This window comes from Liolophura sinensis, chromosome 12, assembly GCF_032854445.1.
Source record: "Liolophura sinensis isolate JHLJ2023 chromosome 12, CUHK_Ljap_v2, whole genome shotgun sequence".
Lineage (NCBI taxonomy): Eukaryota > Metazoa > Mollusca > Polyplacophora > Chitonida > Chitonidae > Liolophura > Liolophura sinensis.
In genome coordinates this window covers 18,915,107-18,928,543 of record NC_088306.1, presented here as the reverse complement: position 1 = coordinate 18,928,543, position 13,437 = coordinate 18,915,107, and the positions used below count along the sequence as shown (strand labels likewise).

Below are 13,437 nucleotides of genomic sequence, written 5' to 3'. Positions count from 1 at the left end.
TTGATCTCTCCTCAAGTTTTTTTTCCTTTTCTTTACAAGTTTTTTTCCTTTACTCTGCAAGTTTTCCCTCTACTTTGCAAGCTTTTTTCCTTTTCTTTACAAGTTTTTTTCCTTTACTTTGCAAGTTTTTTCCTTTACTTTGCAAGCTTTTTTCTGTACTTTACAAGTTTTTTCCTTTACTTTGCAAGCTTTTTTCTGTACTTTACAAGTTTTTTCCATCATTTCAGTGGTTGGTTCTCCTCAGTATTTTACTTACTTCTTGAACTTATTTATTTTTTTCTAAACTTGCATCAAACTCTTTTATTTTGATATCAAGTAAAAAGGTCATTATTAAATATATGAATGTTACATGTACATGTGTGTTACCGAAATATTTACATTTTGTGGATTCGTTAAAGAATATTTTGTATTAAAAAATGGTGAACAAATAAAGAATGCTTATGACTCTTGGTGTTTGAGTTTGTCTGTATGCTGTAGGGGCATACGTTATGCCAGCTCTGATGTATTCGAACTGCATGATGTTCTTTATTTCTCCTCTTCTTTTGTTGACATTCAAAAGCTGATTTGCTGTCTGCCTTTCTTTTCATATTACTGTGCCAGAAATAAAGCAATAAACAATGAGAGTTTTAAAAACATGCATTCACTGGGATAGAAAAGAAGCCGTGAGGGATGAATGGTTTGAATGAATGTTTTTGGATGAATGGTTTGGGATGAATGGTTTTGGATGAACTTACAGATGGATGAAAGAAGATGTGACAACTTGATATTAACTAAAATAAAAGTCATAAATAAAACCATGGAAGAGATGACAAACTAAAAATGACAATGACCATTTTTTAATTTTTAAGGTTTCATGGGTATAATTCCAATTCATACCGAAATACAAAATTTCAAAAAAAAAAAAAAAAAAAAAAAAGCTTTTTTTTCATATTAACAAAATGTATTTGATGGTGTCTACACCAACACCCACTCCCAGAAATCATTCATGCACATTGTTGTCGATGTTGTGATCAGCACAGTGCACCCTTTATTTTCACTTTTTACCATTGTTTGTTTTTTAGCCTTTTAATTGTGAGTGTCTGCTTACATTACAGGTTCAGAGGATAAGCTAAGTACCGTAATTACATTTTCAAAATTTTAAACAGCTTTCTTTTAAAGATTGAAATATGTGTTAAGATAGTATATGTTTGATTTGTTAACTCTTCCTCAGCGCCCAATGGGGAGCAGATTCCGGCTAGAATCATCCCACAGAGTGATGGCGACTACAGAGTTGAATGGACACCAACGATTCCTGGTAAACAAATTCTTAAACTCTCCTTGGGTTTTTGTTGCAAAAACTCTTTTTTTCTGGTTTTTCTTTGCAACTTCAAGTCAATAAGTTTGTCAGATTCCCAGTGAAGGGCAGTAGTTAGTAGCTTCCTTCTAAACCTTATTAGTGTAATATATTAAAGTGAGACATTATTGAGTTTGTTAAAAATTAATCAAATAAAGAAATACTGTAAAGTCAAATTATTTCACCCATGAATGTTACCGTTGCCATAGAAACAAAAGAATCTTGAGTACAGTGTTGAACACCTGTCAGATGAGTAAATGAATTCATCTGGATATGATCAGATTTAATTTATTTGATTCTTTTTTTTTTTAACTACGTCATCTTCTTGAACCTTTCATTCAGCATGAATAAAAGTAGGAAAATAAATAATTAAACAAAACTCTGAATATAAAAACAAAACCAACAATGGCTATGTCGGTTGTTTTTCTTTCAGGGCGTTACACCATTGACGTACTGTTTGGAGGACGTAAGATTCAGGGGAGCCCGTTTTACGTGGACGTCTTTGACATTTCCAGAATTCGGGTGGAGAACATCCGCTATGGGAGTGTCAATGAAATGGCCAGTTTTGATGGTAAGAGATTTCCAAAATGTTCGCCGACAGTTTACCTGTTTTGTAGGGCAAGACTTTGTCACTCGGTTTGTCTTTTTGTTTCGTTGGCCGTGAATAATGGGTCTTATATCATATTGTTGTTATTTGTTATTTACCATGTGGTGTAACATGATAAATAACATACATCATACAAAGTGAAAATTTTTTGAATACGATATTAAACCCCTATCAAATAAATGGATAATTAACAAATGATGTCTTGTTAGGACACAGACAATTCAAATAATTTGTATAAGTAATGAATGATAATATAATTCATAAAAAAGAAAGGACACATCTTTAGCTCTTGTAATAACGAGTTTTTAAAAGTGGTGCAAATTGCATTTTATTTTCGCTGGCTGAAATGTACTGAATTCTATGTTTGATGTAGTGAGTGAGTGAGTGTGGATATTTGTCGTTTTCCAAGCACAAACACAGATGATGGACGCCACACTGTAATACAACAAAAGAAGCTATTTAATATGGCTGTTACACTAAAAGAGCAAAGACAACCAAAATCTTCTTGAGTTCACAAAGAACTTTGATGTATTTAACGACTAAAATATCTAAATGAGATTTGGTGAGTTTGTGCCATTAGAGACTTGATCAATTAATTACATGTCTCTCTTACAAAAGTGCTGTGTTCAAGGGAGGTAATGCTGTTGACAGAGCTGATAAAACTGGTCTGACCACTTTATGTCATGTCTAAAGAGAATTTTGCATAACCAGGAAATCAGTAAGCAAGTGAGTTCTCCAGAGGGATAAATTGAAATTGTCCACAGGAATTAAGGAGCCAGTTTCTGGATTTACATGACATAGTTTTACAAAGGTGACAATGAATAAGTAGACTAAACATAGATCAGAGGCAATGGTAAAAATGGTTTCAATGATTTTATGTGAAAGCAGTTTAACAGCAAAATCGTTATGTGAAAGCAGTTTAACAGCAAAATCGTTATGTGAAAGCAGTTTAACAGCAAAATCGTTATGTGAAAGCAGTTTAACAGCAAAATCGTTTGCAATTGAATGGCATAAGTTTAGATTATTTTCACTTGATTGATTAAATTTTTATCCAAATACTTTAAGGATATTTAACAGCATAGTGTAACTTTTATACCTGAACCATGAATACATATTCATACATTTCAGATCAGATAGTCAGGTGTCAGTGTGAATATAAAATGTTTTATTTTTTATACCATCTCCCAGAAATATAGGATACTAACTCGTAGAGTACGTTTCTGTCACATCAATGAACATTTGTAAATACTAGCTCATCTGGAATTTGAATACCTCTTCTAAATGGCCAGCTTAAAACCTTCAAAGTCATAATGTGTCATAAATGTTGTAAACTGTCACATGTAATGAAAATAAATTTCTGAAACTGGTTGTACGGTCATTTGCACGTCAGAAGCACTTACATTAGGACCCAGTTATTGAAAAGTGTATTGGCTAATATTGGTATCAAGTCATATTTCATATTTAAATTTTAAGCCAAATTCAGCAGCCAGTGCAGTTCTCCAAAATATAACATTTTTAGATCATATTTAATATAATGTTACACAATTTTTTTTAGACTGAGTACAAAATTGAAGACTTGGCTTAAAGTTAAATCTGGTATTAAGTCTTAAACCAGTTTTGAACAACTGGGCCCAGAGTTTTAGGGCTTCACATAAGTTTTTCTCAGTTTCTGACATAAACCTTACCATATAGATATAAGGGCAATATTCTTCAGTATGACCTAAGCTATCACTAAAAGAAATATATAGAGCAATTTTCTCTTCAGACAGTATCGTCATTGGAAATACCCTGAAAAGCTTGTCACCATTCAAGCATCCAGTTGACACCTAATTCTGATGTTGTTGCGTTTCAGTCGACTACAGCCACGCTGGAAAAGCCGAGCACACAGTGCGTGTGATTGGTCCCTCAGGTCACCACGTGCATTCTGAGGTACAGGAGACGCGTGACGGACAACACGTGCGATTTGAGCCCCACGAGCCTGGCAGGTACAAGATCTACATAACGTACGGAGGGATGGATGTGCCAGGTAGGTTGAGCTTCTTATCAATGAACATCATTGGAGGAGGTGACATTTACAGATACATTGTAGTACACACATCATCAGTAGTTTTGCTAACTTAACACAGCAAACATTGCAGCATAGAACGAAAAATATCACAGTAACTTTTAAAGAATACAGAATGGATTCAGATTGGCTGGTGTGAGAGTTAGGTAAGTCCGGGCTATGTCTTGCCTAAGCTGAATTTTAGGTACGACATTTATTCAAGTGTGACCAAAGTCACAAGATTTAACCCAGGAAACCCTATCTCCACTGTCAGGCAATTGGCATCGATTCTTTATCACTTTAAATTCAGGAAGAAAATGGCTGTTTTTGAAGCAAACAGTTCGCTTAAATGATCAAAGCTAGGTAGTTCACAAGTGTGTCCATTTATTCACCGTGACTTGTGTGTTATGAAAAATGAAAAAATTTACTACAGAACATGTTCATATGCATTTTTAGGGGCAAATTATGTTTTTTTTTGTTTTGTTTTTTTTTATGTTCAGTCCTATTCACTTGACAGCAGGTAATCTTAGGTCTCATCAACATGTTGCTTCAGTGGGCAGCACAAGAATCATTGTGATTAAATGTAGTGGCATTTCTGGTGTCTTCTCCATGTTACTTTAATGAGCAGCACAAGGATCATTGTGATTGTGTGTAGTATTATGTCTGGTGTCTTCATCATGCTACTTAGCGCAAACATAAGGATCATTGTGATTGTTTGTAGTGTCCTGCCAGGTGTGTTCTTCATGGTGCTTTAGTGAGCATCACAGAAATCATTTTGATTGTGTAGTGTAATATATCTTGTGTCTTCAGTGAACAGCACAGCGATCATGGTGATTTTGTGGAGTGTTGTTTCTGGTGTCTTCAACTTGTTATTTTAGTGAACATCACAAGGATCATTGTGCTTGTGTGTAGTGTTGTGTCTGGTGTCTTAATCATGTCTCTGTAGTTAGCAGTACAAGGGTCATTGTGATTGAGTAGTGTCATTTCTGGTGTCCTCAACACGTTGCTTTTTTGAGCATCACAAGGAACCCATCCAAGCTGTAGTGTGGAATACAGTTTGATTGATTCTTCCCTTATTTTTGTTGATATATGTGTCTGATAATTTTTGTCAGAGATTTATTGTGATTGACATAATCTGCAACCTACTAGCAACACCACTCTCTTCCTTTATATTTATGATCAAAAGGCTGTTTCTATAATGAATTCTGGCTGACGCTTTCCTCCATGAACTTGCGTCTCATGAGAGAAATAAAATAAACGAAGTAAATTACTAGCAATGAATAAATAAAGCCACATCCATGTAAAGGTACTAAGTTGTACATTATAAAAGGGAAATCCTAATTATTATTAAATAATGAAACTATAATAATTATTAAATGAACTGCTTTATACTCTTTACTGCTGAATATTTGTCCCAATTAAGTCTGGGCATGATTCTTTTTTATCGTGAGAAAAATCAATAATCAGAATACACAGAACAGTATGGCTTAATTCATTTGTATTTCACAAAATTCATGGAACCAAGTAAGCATTTAAAAAGGTGTAGTTGATCTATATTGCCTGTAGGAATTGTGATGGCTTTTTCATGCTCGCTGGCAATCCCAGGTAGTAATGTAAAAAGTATTTATTTCCATACTTTCTGAGGCATTACCCTGTATCAGCATGTACCACTGTTTGAACAAGTGGAATCGATTAAACCATTAATGTGTACAAAACCTTCCTGCGGTGAAAGGGTTCTCCCTGAAATCGGTGTCCCTGGGGTGGGGTCTCAGAATCAGTGTATTACATGGTGAGGGGTGTGAACTGCCTTGGCCATTGTGTCTAACATCCTGCTGTGATTTTAGCACCTAATTTTCACCTTCATGCTGCTGTTCTCCGCTGATTGAATCTGGAATCGTTTTGATTAGAACTCTGTGCACCTTAAAGGAAGGAGCTATAAACCACTGGCCCTGTATGTCTACTGTTCTGTAAGCCTCCCCACCCCCACCCCTCACCGCCAGAACCCTGGGGTTACTGAGAGTTATTTTCCCAGCCAGGTTAGCTCAATGACCATGCAGGCCTCAGGTATGATTGCTGTTTAACTCATTGTTCATGTTTTACACCTGGTTGCTGTTATTTTGGGGTATATAGGAATGTGACTAAGCAGTCTGTCATCCTGTGTGTGTTACAGTTGCATAATGTTTCTAGACAGGTAATGTATTTATCCTAAACTTTTTGACAACAACTTAGTCTGTTATTTTCACTGATTCTAAGAGTTTTATTTACCATAAACAAATGTTTAGAGGCATAGTAGTTTGAAAAACAGTGTACCTAACTGGAGAATTGTAAGTTTCAGCACAAAGATAATATTTTATATCCCTTATTTGCTTCTAAAAATGTACTTTTTTCCCTAGAAATATTTCAGTAAAATGTGGTACAAATGTAGAGTTTAGCATTTTTCAGCTGACACATATTGGTTGATTGTGAATGATTCGTCCACATTGCAAAGTCGCTGAAGATTTTTTTTTTTGTGAAGTAGGGGTAATTTCTTGGAAAAAGTTTGACTTGCATTGACTTGCATCAAAGACTTTGCATGGATTTTATTGCTGCAGAACATGAATTTTTACATAGGTAAATATACATAAATATACCTGCAGATGGTTGTGGGTTTCCCCAGGGCTCTACCCGTTTATCCTTCCACTATAATGCTAGCTGCAGTTGTATAAGTGAAATATTCTTGAGTATGGCGTCAAATACAAATCAAATAAATAAATTCGGTGAAATACAGTTTACCTAGTTCTGTCAGTTGTTATGTTCATAGATTGATATAGTGAACTTCATCAGTTTCATCAGTGGTATTTAGAAGTTTAATTTAGAACTGAATACTATTATTCAACATGTTTCATAATTAGGAACAGATAAATTCTTGATTTCTTTATGGTACATGACCAAGCTTCCAATGTGGATGACTACATCACTCATTAGTTTGATGAGAATGTGGGAATCAGTGTCAAGAAAACAGAAGATATATAAATAAAAATACAAATATAGAAGTAATGGTTGTCTATAAGAGCCACGTTGAATTACCAAAAGTAAACCAAAATGATTCATTGTAGAATTTATGAGAGTTACAATGTCCAAAAATTTCAGTGTATCTTTAGACTCCTTTCAAAAGTGTGAACAGAGTAAGACACTCCTAACTTTCATGAGGGTTGTTTGACCTTAGAATTTAGCCTTACCCTGTTAATCCTATAATCTGAGGATAATCTGCAGGAGTTAATCAGTTAAATTGTTCGATCCCTGGATAATCCCGTTAGCAGGGTGGACATGGTTCTCACCTGATTCAGGGTATGTCAGGTATCAAGGTAAATCACAGGTGTGATATACATTCAGAAGCAGTTTAACCCTGTTGTATTTCAGTGAGCGGGAAAGAGTTAAACAAAATGACAGAAAATGCTTTTATCCTTATGCAGAAGGCACCAGTCGATCAATTGATTGAAATTGAAATTATAATCTTCATGGCAAGAGAGTGACTCAGCCGAATTGAATAGTTTACTCTCCCTTGATGCAGCTATAATCATATATACCATTGCGCTTTTCAAAATATCAATTCCATTTTTCAAAAAGTCAAAACGACATTGTCAGCTGAAATAATTAAGTATCATACATTTATATATTAGTGAGACATTCGTGCTCGAGTAATGAATGTATTCGGTGGAACGCTTTCACGAACATGAATCTTTATGGCAGGTAGTTATTTATTATCATACATTTATATATTAGTGAGACATTCGTGTTCGAGTAATGACTGTATTCGGTGGAACGCTTTCACGAACATGAATGTTTATAGCAGCTAGTTATTTATTATCATACATTTATATATTAGTGAGACATTCGTGTTCGAGTAATGAATGTATTCGGTGGAACGCTTTCACGAACATGAATCCCTTAGGAAATTGTTTTTAGATATGACATTTGAAAGATGACAGACTTCTTCACTTACAATGTGACAGTGTACACATTTCTGTGAAAATATCTCAAAATGAACAAACTTTTAAAGCATCGTTCAGATGAAAGAAAAAAAACTGAGACAGGTGATTTATTGTTGACAGAATATTCATTTTCAATGTAGAAATATTCTTTTTGCACACATGTACATATAAAACTGAGTCATGTATACCGGTACGGTACTTTGACTGAAGGTATGTAGTGTTTAGATGTGAATGTTTGAAATCATGATTCACATTTTATAGCCTAAGTATCACTGTTGACAAACTCACCCCTAAGCATATTTATAACTGTCATGTCCTTTGATGTGTATATACATATATATATAAAGGTAGTCCAGTTTTTTCACACGACATGACCAACATATCACAGTAATGACCCTGATTGATTTCAGGTGATTATAATCATGGTTAGGGTGAAATACCTGGTAATTAACACTTCACCTATATCACAACACCTGCATGCTGTAACAGAGCTTCACCTTTATCACATAAATGATTATCAAGTAAAACTAACTGTGTAAAAGCAAACCAGTATGTACATTGATAGTGTGTGAAATGGAAATAAATAATTCAAGATGTAAAATGTAAGTTCTGTTTTTCACCTAAAGTTTGGTATGTGTAAGTGCACTTTCAGAGGCAGAGAAAGGTCTTAAAATTATACTTTTGATACCAACATTTAAGTTTTTCTGATAAGAAATCATTTAAACTTCACAAAAAACTTGGAGGAATCAGTCGAAATCAAGCAAAATGTGTCACTTGAAAAAAAAGCTGAATTTAGGTGAATTACCTGTTTTTTTATTCTTATTATTTCTTTTTTTTTTTACATATGATAATTAAAGATGTAAATTGATATATCAATTCCTGTTTTGTTTATATAGCATTCTAGTAACGGAGATAATTAAATAAGTAAAAATTAGGTATTCAGGATGGTTTGTATAAAAATGGTGAATGTCACCAGTAATTGATTGAGGATCTGACGGAATTAGGGTTGTAATAGGTGTCATTTTGGATGATGTATAAACTGAACTACAGTTATTCTGATTTCAAGAGCAACATGCAGGGCTATTATCACTTAATTTACATTTTCTTTGCTAGAATAAATTTTACTTTAATAATTAAATTCAAAGAATCAGAGACTAATATCTATGAGATAATAAAATGATAAGGTTATGTATAGGTTGTGCATTATCATTACACACAATCACACACGTGGTATTTAGGTAATGAGTTTGTTCTGTATGCAGGTGTAGCATGTTAACATGCTTTTTACCTGCAGAGTAACGAGTTTTTGTGTAGGTAATTATGTCTGTCAGGTAAAACTGCCGAGAACTCTGTTACGATTCGTCTTACCAGTAAATAATTAGCCAGGTGGTCACTAACAAGCTTTTCCATATTAAGTGTAAAAACATTACCTGTTATGGCCAATTATATGAAGATACACCTGCATTTCTATTTATATATATATATATGTATATATATATATACACATCTGCCTGTTCGTGCTCCCCCGGAGAAAAATCAGCTCCATTGACTCATGACTTTGCACAACCTTAGCTACACAGAAATACACATGTAATGGTGATTAACTTTCATCACCATTTATACTCATTTTTGATCAAATTTGATTTTGGAGCCAGAACTACACTCTTCGCGTTGACCAGTTTCAGGGCTTCACATAAAGTATAATTTTTATTTGTCTACAGAAAATATTCTTGAAACCTTTTTTAAGATTCAGTAAGAGAGCAGTTGTTATGACCTGCCTCAATTCTTTGATCAACGAATTTAAAGTGTGTATATGTATGTAAGAACATGTTTACTTCAGTACTCAATTAAATTTATTTATTTATTTATTTGATTTATGTTTTATGCCATACTCAAGAATATTTCACTTATACGACGGCGGCAAGCATTATGGTGGGAGAAAACCGGGCAGATCCCGGGGGAAATCCACAACCATCCACAGGTTCCCACTTATAGCCAGAGAGGAACCAATAAATGAAAAGGTACAAATAATCAACATATTCATTAATGTTTTAAAGAGGCTGCACTGGAGAGTTTTGGCCATCAATCCATATGTACTAATCAAATAAAATTTTCTGTATTTAACTGTAATAGCTCCAATTATTGCATTTGAGTAAATGTGAGACTCGTAAAATATCAGACTGTAAATAATAGCACTTGGAAAATTCAGTTGGATTTGCACTAAGCGATTTTTAGCCAATAACTCTGGTATAGCCCCTTTAACTTTATTGTGAGTGTATTGAAAGGAAAATTGGTACCGAGACTTGCCGAGCAGTGGAAAATTATGACAGCTTGTGAGTGTATTGAAAGGAAAATTGGTACAGAAACGTGACAAGCAGTGGAAAATTATGACAGCTTGTGAGTGTATTGAAAGGAAAATTGGTACCGAAACTTGCCGAGCAGTGGAAAATTATGACAGCTTGTGAGTGTATTGAAAGGAAAATTGGTACAGAAATGTGACAAGCAGTGGAAAATTATGACAGCTTGTGAGTGTATTGAAAGGAAAATTGGTACAGAAATGTAACAAGCAGTGGAAAATTATGACAGCTTGTGAGTGTATTGAAAGGAAAATTGGTACCGAAACTTGCCGAGCAGTGGAAAATTATGACAGCTTGTGAGCTTATTGGAAGGAAAATTGGTACAGAAATGTGACAAGCAGTGGAAAATTATGACAGCTTGTGAGTGTATTGAAAGGAAAATTGGTACAGAAATGTGACAAGCAGTGGAAAATTATTGTTTGATGACTTTGAAGAAGCTGCTTAGTTGCCAGGTTGTGCTCTTTGAATGTTAGCGCAAAAATGTTGAAAGTCAAAAGGGAAAACAGGATATATACAATCCACTTCAGGCTGATATGATTCTAAAACATAAGTGGAGTGGAGTGTGGCCAAATGTTTAAGGTGTTTGCCTTAATTTCAGTCATTAGGACAAAACCAGTTCAAATAAAAAATTTTTTTTCAAAATATGGCAGGTGAAGGTTCTTCATATTTTCTTAGTATTGTTTGTGCATTGTTTTTAATACTTGTACATGTATATGGATAAACATGTAGGTAAACAGATTGTTAAAAGGAAAAATGAGCTCGTCATCATTTTATAGTCATTTTAAATATTTCTGAGATATAAACCCTGTAATCAAAGAACATGTATTCTGTCACACAGGTACAAATGTAGAACGTGATACGCAGGTTCTTCCCCTTCCCAGTTCTGTTTTTGTTCTGGCCGGAAACAACCTTCGTTCTTCTTGCGGAAGTGGAAGTGTAATTGTTTAGTGAAGAGATATGAGCTATGTACTATTGAACTGCTTCTGCATCGGGATTGTCATAGATATTTGAAGAGCTTCCTTTCACGATATAGAATGAGTTTTTATTTTCCTGAAGGTAAATGCTAATCTTGTTCAGCAGAAATCATCAGAATAGCAAACAGTGTATTTCACCTCAAGTTTGGTATGTAAATATGGTATAATAATATATAAATCCAGAAACTCATTAATGTCTTAATACGACACTTTTTATACCAACAGAATCAGGCTTTACAAAAATCTCCCACGCAACACTTGAAAAAATGCAGAATTTCAGGTGAAATACAGTTATCTGAAATATAGAAATCAATTTTCGTGATTACTAATTTGTTTCAGTGAATAGTTTTCCCAGTGTGTGACTAAATAGCGTTATTCTCAGCGTGTCACCTTGTCGTGTGCCACTTGTCTCGTGACATAAAGCTTCTTTTTTTTTTTTGACTTTCAGCATTTATTTCATACCACGAACTTAAGATACATACCAGTCTGGAATTTTCACTATAGTTAGAAGTATGAAAAGTTATTTGCTGTATGCAATCATCCAGCCAGTGCTTTTTGACATGAAATGTTAAATGTAGTAACTATTATAAGCAGTGGAGTGGTTTGTGTGATTTGTTCTTACATAGACAGATGTTATTTTTAGATACATGCATGCATGTTAGAGACATATGAGCATGTCAGATTAATAGTATCAATATCGATAAAGTAATGGATGGAGGCATTAAATATCTAGATTTCTTTTCCCTTTTTTTTTTAAATCTTTTTTTTTCTATATTAATCTATGTATAAAAAAAAATTGTTATTAGGATATAAGATCCTCATTATAATTTGAGTTAATTTGCAAAGAATGGCAGCTAGTATATATGTTAAGTTTACCAGGACATTTTTCTTCTCCGACGATTTTCTTCCCACCGTCACAGGTTAGAGGATGTGTATAATACAATGTGATAGAGAAACGTCAGGGCTTCTTAGTACTAAACTTGAAGTTAGTGTTTGCCGTAAGAATGAATGACTCCGCTTTTTCATGGCAACTTTCACACTTTTGTAACTGGCTGATGCCCTTTTCCCATGCTTGTCCCATGTTGCTCCTTTGTTGCTGAGGCACCGAATAACGTACTTTACCAAGTAAATATCATCACGTCCAAAAAAGCTCTCGTGTTGGGTATAATGCACAACCAGACATGCATGAATAGCTGATCTGAACTCTGGCGAAATGTAATTATCAGTGGGCTTCTGTCAGGGCTCCAAAAGCTTTATCAATCTTTTCACATGAGTAAAATTACAGTCTTGGTACAATGTAAAATCCTTAAAAAATTTGCCCAATGAAGACTTAAAACCCTCAGTGGCGAGTCTTTTTGAGGTGCATTCATGCAGTTCATCCGGTAGTTTTATTTTTGAATTTGACAAAGTTAAATGAACCTTTTAAAAATGTTTGTTAGAGTGTATGACCGGTAGTTCATGAATGAAAATAAGTTGATTTATGTTTATTTAAGTTTTTATACCTGTTAATAAACCTGTACTTTCTTGACTTTTGTTTTTTTTTTTTTTTTTGTTTTTTTTTTTTTATTATTGCAATATGTTTCATACAACATTTAAGGCCTCTTTTTAAAATTTATAATATAGCGCTTATGCAATGTATAATTAACATTCCCTTATTCTCAAACCTAAACAGGACTGAAAAATTGAAAAAAAGCACAAAAGTGAACGATAAAATCTTTCGACGCTGAATGTTTTATTTTCAAGGATTTAATCCATGGTTTTAAAGAGTGCTAAAATAATCTGGAACCATAACTGTACTAATGCATAAGTCTATATCTTTAAGTTGAATGCCTTTAAGGCTTAATTGACTAATGTAATAGACAGATTCTATGCAACAATAACACTGCTCCTAAATCTGTACTAGAATTTAGAATTTATCCACCCCTGCCTCCACACAAACAGCCCCACCCCCACACATGGCCCCTTGCAGTCACTGCTCTGTGTAACAAGGTTTGTAATCCCTGGTTACACAACAGGCTTTAGACTTTACCAGTAGGGTCATTTACCCCAGGGATACATTCTCTGTTACCTGTTTGGATGAATAGATTTGCGTTCAGCCGTGAAGTTTTTCAGCCACAGACTATTGGCATGTTTATGGTACAGGGTTAAAAT

The 13,437-nt window shown here is 34.2% G+C and overlaps 1 protein-coding gene across 1 annotated transcript in view; it reads left to right on the top strand.

Moving 5' to 3' along the window:
* Positions 1–13,437, top strand: part of LOC135479762 (filamin-B-like) — a 137,059-nt gene that overhangs the window by 99,883 nt on the left and 23,739 nt on the right. Inside the window, exons 38-40 of the mRNA XM_064759668.1 lie at positions 1,211–1,294; positions 1,767–1,904; positions 3,793–3,966. Of these exons, the coding sequence (XP_064615738.1) occupies positions 1,211–1,294; positions 1,767–1,904; positions 3,793–3,966 (396 nt within the window). The remainder of the gene's footprint in view (positions 1–1,210; positions 1,295–1,766; positions 1,905–3,792; positions 3,967–13,437) is intronic.